This window comes from Solanum lycopersicum, chromosome 10 (assembly GCF_036512215.1).
Source record: "Solanum lycopersicum chromosome 10, SLM_r2.1".
Classification (NCBI taxonomy): domain Eukaryota; kingdom Viridiplantae; phylum Streptophyta; class Magnoliopsida; order Solanales; family Solanaceae; genus Solanum; species Solanum lycopersicum.
The window spans coordinates 33,288,270-33,297,100 of NC_090809.1; the positions used below are offsets into that span (position 1 = coordinate 33,288,270).

The following is an 8,831-nucleotide window of genomic DNA, read 5'->3' on the forward strand; positions in this document are numbered from 1 at the left end:
AAATAAATAAGTATGAAGGATATTTTTGTAAACATATATTTTCAAATAGAAATTATGCAAGATTTGTAAGTTTTAATAAATCAAACCAAACAATGTATAAGAAATAATGCTTACATAACTAATGTAAATATTAATAATGCAAGATCTAATACAAATATATTTTACATTATTTTTATAAACTCTACCAACCGATCGGTTAGTGTGGAACTTATTTTCATTACAACAGTTACATACTTATATTAGGCTCGCAATTATAACTCAAGCTCTCAAATTCTTGCTATTTTCGATTATGACGCCTGACAATTACTTAACCTCGAACAAAAAGAAAGTTAAAAAGAGAGAAGAAAGGAAAGAAAATACGTTGCTTTAAGTTTAATTGCAGCGAGATCTGGTGGACTGGTGCACACGCTTTACAGGCGCGTAAGAAGCAACATCTTCACCGGTTAACAGATTTAAAATTCCGATATCTTCTCTCTCTCACTCAACCTCCACCAAACTCGCCGATCTATTCTCCATCCTCTCTCAATTCATCGCCTGGATTTGCGCCTTCATCCATGGCGTGCATTTCAGTCCAGTGCTTGGTACTACTTCCCACTCTCGCTATACTATTATCACTCTTCACATCAGTGGAATCCTCAATTCACATCTATAACAGAGATCCGTTCAGAGAAGTCGGAAATGCTTACCTTGTCTCCGGCGGAAGTGAAGGCGTCGCCTCCTCCCGCTTCGTTCCTCCACCGCGTCGCCCATTTCGCTCTACCGCCCATGATGGCCTATCTTATATCAGGTGAACTTTTCAATTACTCTGGGCTCTAACTATATATATGTCTGTGTATACTTATATTCAAGTGAGCTTAGGAATCAAAGTGTAAATCCAGCTGAGGGACATTGTTCCCATCCGTCCAAGTTTTTGGTTTGTTCTGTCGGGGCGATCAAGCTGACTAAGATACTATTAAGTTTTTTTTTTTAGAAGAAGAATATTGCACTACTTTAAATCCAGGATCCACCTAAAACTTTAACAATATCTGTATAAAAATGAAGATGAATATTACACAACTTTAACAATGTGTATAAAAATGAACACAACTTTAAATCCTGGATCCACCTAGATAGATGGTTCATTCATAATTGCAAAGTGTATATATGTTATGTACACTGTAACCATTGAACTGATTGAGATTGTTGTAAACATATATTGTATGTTAGGTACATCATTACCACCGACTTTAAATCCTAGATCCACCTTTGGTAGCTGGTTGATATGTAATTGCAGATTTATCTGTGTGGTTATGATAGATAACCCACAATTATTATGGAAGATGGTCAGATCTAAAATGATACTTGGTCTGCACTTTTTATTAAATTTCCAGAAGACCTATTGTGATGTTTGTGCAATTTAAGGGATAATACTGATAGATAGATTTTTGAGTTATCATGGATGTTTGAGTTGATTTACAAACACAAAAACTCCACCACTGAAGAAGCTAATCATACACAGTAAGATTAAATCTGTTTGTTGGCTTAGGCTGACTTTAAAGGTTGGATTTAACTGTCACTAAGTTGTTTCTAAGATTAGATAGCAGGACAAAGGTTGAAATTACTGCTGCTAAAAGATGTCATACTAGACATTTTGGTGCCAAGGTTTTCTCCCCTTAAATGGGAAGTGGGGAGGTTGAGTCAAGATAATGTTAATTCCAAAGAATTCGAGCAAATGAGATGCTCCCTCTGTCCCAAAAAAGATTGACATAAAACAGAATATAAGAGTCAAAAAATGTATGAGCGTCAACCACATGACATTTTCGTTGTGATTTCAAACATTAGTTTCTAATTTTTTAATTAAAAAAGAATCTCTATCTTCAACTATATAAGAAGTAGGAGATGTCACATATCCCTATGGAATATCTAGAAATGTCTTAATATCATAGTAATATGGAAATCGTTTGACTGCCTAAATAGTAGTAATCCATTATAAATGGGACAGAAGGAATATCTTAGTTTAGAGTTGACTATGGGCTAGTTATTGAAGTTATTTGACTGGCTGGATTGGTGGTATATTAGACAGTGTAGGTATGATATGTTACCTTAGTCAAAAAGATAGAGTAGGTCTGGTATAGTGCCTCGAGATGGAAATCGATGCTTTCGATGGAAAATATGATGCAATATGCACAGTAAGACATTCTTCCAAAATATATGTGAGAGAAAGATGAACATATTGAATTGGACCAGCTTTCTGTAATTAGCTTATGAGACCAAAATAAAACAAGCCACTGTTATTACTGTTACTTTTTTTTTTTGGGGGGGGGAGGGGGGGGGGGGGGAGGTGCTCAGTGTCATTGTTTGTAACCTGTTTGCATTAGTATCTGATGAGTTGAACATTTAAAGGTTTGAGAATATCACATTTTGGAGGAGCAAAGCAGCTGCAGACCAGCATCCAACTATGGCGTATAGTAGTGGGTTGATTCAAATCATAATATTTGAGGCTGCAGATCGTGACAATATTGGTGGTTCGCCATATGGTGGGCAAAGGTCCATTTGTTGCACCGCTGATCTTGCTAAACTTGAAGGTTGCAAGCAAGGTGAAGTCATTAGAACACCTTCAGTGACGGATGCTAATTGGCCAATGGTGTTGAATGTAAACTTTAAAGGAAGACAGTTGTCAGTCCAATTGAAGAAGAAGGAGGTTTACATAAAAAAGACGGGAATGTATAACCTCTTCTTCATTTCATGTGATCCTAAGCTTAAGGGAATGAAGGTATCTGGGAGGACAGTATGGAAAAATCCTGATGGATATTTGCCTGGTCGAATGTCACCCCTAATGAAATTTTATGCTATAATGACCGTGGCATATATACTTCTCACTGCAATCTGGTGTCTTCAGTATGTCAGACACCGGCAGGACGTTCTGCCGCTCCAGTACTGCATCACTGGAGTTATTGCCCTTGGGTTATTAGAGATGATATTTTGGTATTTTGATTATGCTTATTTCAACAATACTGGTGCAAGGCCTGTGGGACTCACGAGTTGGGTTGTTACAATTGGATCCACAAGGAGAACTGTTTCACGCCTTCTTATTCTTTCTATCTCAATGGGTTATGGTGTTGTTCGCCCTACCCTTGGTGGTCTCACCACAAAGGTGCTCCTTCTTGGAATAACCTATTTTGTGGCCTCTATACTGCTAAACATTACCGAATACGTTGGTGCAATAAATGACATTGCAGGGCGAGCAAGAATTATGTTGGTCCTTCCTGATGCGTTGTTAGATGCATTTTTGATCTTATGGATTTTCACTTCTCTTTCAAAGACACTGGAGCAGCTGCAGGTTGATATCTTACTTTTTCACTTCCTTTTTTTCTCATAAAACGTCTGACTCTCTCACGACTTGTTTTTCTTCAGGCAAAGAGGAGTTCTGTGAAGTTGGATATTTACAGACAATTTTCAAATGCATTAGCAATCACTGTCATTGCTTCAGTTGCATGGATTGGATATGAGGTTTGTGTTTGATGCATGAACTTTAGAAATTAAATCAATAGGGCTTTTTAATTTGATCAGCATGATATGACTACTTAGAGGCTTGTCCCTTAGGTCTATCGTAATTTCCTTGTTTAAAAGGTTCACTAAATGTGGGCATACTAGGATAAGGTTTCAGTACTACCTAAGCACTTTTCTGGATATAATACAAAGTTACTGTTTATCAAAAAAAATGTGGGCATAATAGGAGAGATGAGATTAGGAACAAAGATATACTGGGAAAGGGGTAAGTGACTTTATTGGTGGACAAGATTAAGGAAACAAGATTGAGATGGTTTGGGTATGTGAAGAGGAGTACAGAGGCTCCAGTTAGGAGTGAGTAGGTATAAGAGTTTGGTCGTGGTAGGTCTAAGGAGAGGTAGAGGTAGACCAAAGAAGAATTGAGGAGAAGTTATTAGGCAAGACATGAAGCATCTTCAACTTATGGAGGACATGACCCTAGATAAGGGAGCATGGAGGTCGAGCTATAGAGTAGTCTGTAGCCGAATGACTTCTCTCTTTTCTATGGGAGAGTATGATTCTTGTTGAGTAGGTGTACAGAGGCTCCAGTTAGGAGTGAGTAGGTGTAAGAGTTTGGTCGTGGTAGGTCTAAGGAGAGGTAGATGTAGACCGAAGAAGAATTAGGGAGAAGTTATTAGACAAGACATGAAGCATCTTCAACTTATCGAGGACATGACCCTAGATAAGGGAGCATGGAGGTCGAGCTATAGAGTAGTCTGTAGCCGAATGATTTCTCTCTTTTCTATGGGAGAGTTTGATTCTTGTTGAAGCACCTTTTGCTCTCTTCTTCTTGTCAATACTATTAATATTGTTCTTCTATTATCTTTTGTTATTCTGGCGCTTGGAGCCTGTCTTCAACTCAGAGAAGAATTTTTCAACCATCCCAAGAGATGTCATACAATCAGTTGTAGTTGATACAGCTAATATATACCAGCTGAAGCACTAATTTTTTTAAAATTCTTTTGGAGTAAGAGAAAGAACTTAACCAAACATTTCATTATTGACTCATCTTCACTATGTACCATATACCTCTTTACCATGAGCTATGCGACTTTGACGTGGTAATTAAATATTATAGGGTGGTTCTCAGTAATTTTTATTTTAAAGGTACTTGGAAATGTTGTTCAAGTTTCAACCGCTGTCATGTGTGAGTTTTGGGGTAACTTGTAGGTTCGTAAAAGGGAACCCAAATAATCCTAAAAGAATTAGGTTTCTTCATGACTATTTCATACCCCAACTTTCCATATTCCAAATTTTGAGGAAAACAAAATCCCATTCCATAGTATATCTTCTGTCCGTCAGCTAATTGGAAATCCGTGATTATTTCCATTACAATTTTCCCATTAAAGATCACATTACCTAGCAAGCTATGGAACTACCAAGTACAGTATGCTCTTGTGGTTTCTTTTCTTCTTCGGGGTGGAACTGATCATACTGTCAGATCTTCTCCTACTGAAAGGATCCTTCTTTTCCCTGTTGACAAGACAAGGATAGTCTGGTTGAACAACCCTCCACTTACAATCATGAGATTGGGTGTTTGATTCTGCAAGGGCAAATATAAAGCCACTATTGACAACATGAGAAGTGGAGGGGCTTCGCAGGGTGGGGTTTAGTGTATGAAAACAAAGTTCCAATCTGTTTGATCTGTGGCACCAGTGATCGCCTGTATGCCGGAGTTTGTTTTAGAAGAAACTTCTGTTACCAGCTCCATTTGGCTGATCGGTTGTATTTCAGTTTTCCCCATCATCATATCCAAGTATGTTGATTGTTAATGGTCTTCTCTTTAATCCTGGATGAATGTTATAGGGATTCCCACAACCTGCAGAGCTTAAATCGTCTAGTCCTTTCCTGCAGGTTTACTTCAAAGCAACAGATCCCTTCAATGAGAGGTGGCAGGGAGGTTGGATCATCACCGCTTTCTGGGACATTCTCGCCTTTGGACTGCTGTGTGTCATCTGCTACCTATGGGCACCATCTCAGACCTCACAACGGTAAATATTTTGGAAGAGTCATAAATAGTGTTGTTTTTTAATCTCGAGTGATCTAGTAAATCATTTAATGCAGGAAGATAAAAATGGTCAAACATTAATTGCCTGAAAGAGATGCAACATATGCATTATTTGAAAAAGAGAATGCATCCGTGCTTTATCCTGACATGACATTGTTTTTGGTTCTTCAAAAGACTAAAGCATGAAAAACTGAAGTCTGCAATTTCATTTATACTTTATACTTAATTTTTCCTTTCATATTTCCTCCACCTTCCATGTTACTATCTGTAGTAACAGGTCTTTTGTTCAATCCAATTACACCATCTCTACATGTTTTGTCTCAATTTGTGTGTGAAGGATTAAACTTCACCATTTCAACATTTATCTAGTCAATTATTGAGTTTTATACTACTTCAACTTTTGCAAAGTTTACCATTACTGAACAGGATAAACCCAATATCCTAATGAATCCAGGTTTGGGAACTGCCAGAAACTCCCTTTAATGAAGAAAAGGGCAGGCTCCTAATGCTACCATTCTTTTGGACTTGCCATTTCTCAAAAAAGTTACCTATCTTTAAACTGTAGCAATTTGTCAGGGGTAAAAACGTAGCAAAGCTAGTTTTACTTCTGTTAGAAGACAATTTCTTTCCTGAATTTACAGCCAGACATTTCAACAAGATGAGAAAAGTTCTGAAGTGTTTTTAGGCTTTAACTCCCCTTCAACCTTTACCTTTTATTGCTCTTAACTGACACAGTTTTCCTTCCAGATATGCATACTCTGATGCAAGGGGTGAAGACGAGGATGAAGAAACTGAATCCTTATGCAAAGAAACTCCACAAGGTGACATTGGTCTTATCAAAATGGATAAGAAGGAAGATAGTGAAAGTTCTGATGTAGAAGATGATACACAAGAGGGTAAAAGGGAATGATTGGTGTAGTTTGAAAGCTTGCTTTACAGAGATCAATTCCGACGAAGCATACAGTAAAGGGAATGATTGGCTCCGCTAAAGGCAAACTTCACAAAATTAATTCATTGAATTTATACAGAAAAGTGTGCTGCATGATTTTCAACAAACCGCAGAAGAAGAAAGCATAATACATGGTTTGAATTGTGTGAAGTGTTCATTTGAAAAATGGAACTGGAGATGAGCAATTCCACTTTGCATTGTAAGTAAGTAGTAAACCTTCATCACCTCGCATGTGAACTTCAGATGTAGTGTTCCATTTCTGAAAGAATTAGAAAAATGCTTCCCAAGGTCTAATTTGATGGACCCTCTTATATTTAGTGGCAGTTTTGTTCAGATCAAACTATTTGAAAGTGTAGGGTGTGAGTCAGTTAAATGTAGTTGTCTTCATGCTTGCCTTTTCTTTTTCTATTTTTTGGTTCCTGTAACATAGGGGAATAAGCTGATTATGCAGAACTCCTGTATATTTGTCATATATATTAATGTATCTTAATGTTTTTATTGCACCCTATAGTTTTGAGCCAAGGATGTATTGTCTTCAAATGCAGGCAAGTAGTAGACTTGGACCTTGAATATTCCTTAATTTATAAAAAATATAGCGGGGAAGTCTATTCATGATATTTTATGATGTGTACACGATGTCCTTCAAGGAAAAATTATGCAACATGACAAATATTAATAGGTTCTTATGATTAACCATTTAAGTTTAAATATTACAATTTCTAGTTGTATATGGGATTTTATAGCAAATCTCTCCTCTCTCTCTCTCCTCCCACTGCCTTCTCTCTTGTTCTTCCTCTCTCTAACCCCCCTTCTCACCCCGTCAATAAGAAGAAATCTATTCAAATGCATTATGTATCAATTGTATTCAATCAAATATAGGCGAGAAATTGTATTTTCTATCAATTGTATTCAAAAAACTATCTTGTATTTTATATCAATTGTATTCTATATCAATTTTATTCATGATTCATACAAACACAATGTGCATTCATTCTCTCCGTCAAATGTGTAATGTATCAATTGTAACTAATCAAATATATGTGGGAGATTTGTATTTTATGTTAATTGTATTCAAAACACTATATTTGTGTACATCAACTGTATTTATATTCTATCAATTGTGTTTGTGATACAACAAATACAACATACATTTATCCTCTCTCGATCTCGCTCGCTTCTCTCCGCGTAATATGTAGTCATTTTTATATGAATCAGTTAATGTTTGTATTAGTTCCCTTAAACCCGTGAAAGAAACAATGAATATAAATACATAAGTGTAGTTGCGAACTGTAATTAGTGAAAATGTAGCTGAGGAGTTCTATTTAAGGTCTAATGTTTGATGGTTTTGACAGTTTTTAACATGAGTCAACTGGTGGATTCGCACTCTTTATCATCTGGGGAAACTGTTCACTACATTAATTCAGAGAAATGCCTAGTGTTACTGTTCACAACCCGAGGTATCACAACCTTTGCAACCAATTCCTAGACTACCATCTCTATTTCTGCGGAGGCTGAAGAAGGAAGCTCAGGATAGTAAGTTCTTGAAATTCATCTATACTTCATCAACTTTCAGCAAATATATCTTTGGTAGGATGCCCGGTTATGTCATATTATGCTAAGTTCATGAAAGACTTGGTCAGTTTCGGGCCGGCAAATAATTTGCATTATTGTAGTACTATTGCTATAAGGTTTTTGTTTAAAAAAGAAAGAAGACACAGGGACATTCACTATTCCTTGCACAATTGATGTATTTCATTTTGCAAGGGCATTTTGTGATATGTGGGCAGTATAAACCTCATGTCACTTTCCATATACAAGCAGTTGGACTTGGAAGCCCCCAAACGGACCACTATGAGGTTATTAATACCATGCCAGTCAATTAAGAGGCTTGTCGGCATTCTTTAAGATGTGTTGGTAAAAGTAGAAAGTTTCATCTTCCGTGTCAATTTTGGTATTCTAAATTTTGAGATGGACTTTTAGGTTCCTATGATTTTGGGGAGGCCATCTTTGGCCATAAGTAGAGCATTAGTGGACATGGACAGCGGTGAGCTCAAGTTCAGGTTAAACAAGGAAGAGGTAAAATTCAATGTGTGTCAGTCAATGAAGCAGCCACGAGATATGAGTGTTGTATCAGTGATTGATGTGGCTGAAGAAGAAGTGGTTAAGGTGTATGTTGAGGAGAGGTTCACTGTTGAGACCTTAGTTGTAGTAATTATGAATTTTGATGGCGAGTGTATCAAAGGTATGGAGGAGATAATAAATGCTTTGTAGAGTATGAGATCATATCCTTGTTCCCCAAAGAAGTTGAACATATACTTGAAGAATATCCCATTTCCGATTAAACCA

General features: G+C 36.9%; 1 protein-coding gene across 2 annotated transcripts; it reads left to right on the forward strand.

The window, feature by feature from the left end:
• Positions 1-230: 230 nt before the first annotated feature.
• Positions 231-6,988, forward strand: LOC101250349 (uncharacterized). 2 transcript variants are annotated; one of them, XR_011212232.1, is made up of 5 exons: positions 231-787; positions 2,383-3,319; positions 3,394-5,284; positions 5,383-5,519; positions 6,284-6,988. XR_011212232.1 is itself a non-coding variant. In XM_004248769.4 (5 exons), exons 1-5 carry the CDS (start codon positions 555-557, stop codon positions 6,444-6,446), a joined length of 1,566 nt encoding a protein of 521 aa, XP_004248817.1. In that variant the 5' UTR covers positions 231-554; the 3' UTR covers positions 6,447-6,988. The 2 variants fall into 2 exon arrangements, 1 of the variants encoding a protein (XP_004248817.1); XM_004248769.4 differs by having other exon boundaries at positions 3,394-3,489.
• Positions 6,989-8,831: the final 1,843 nt, after the last annotated feature.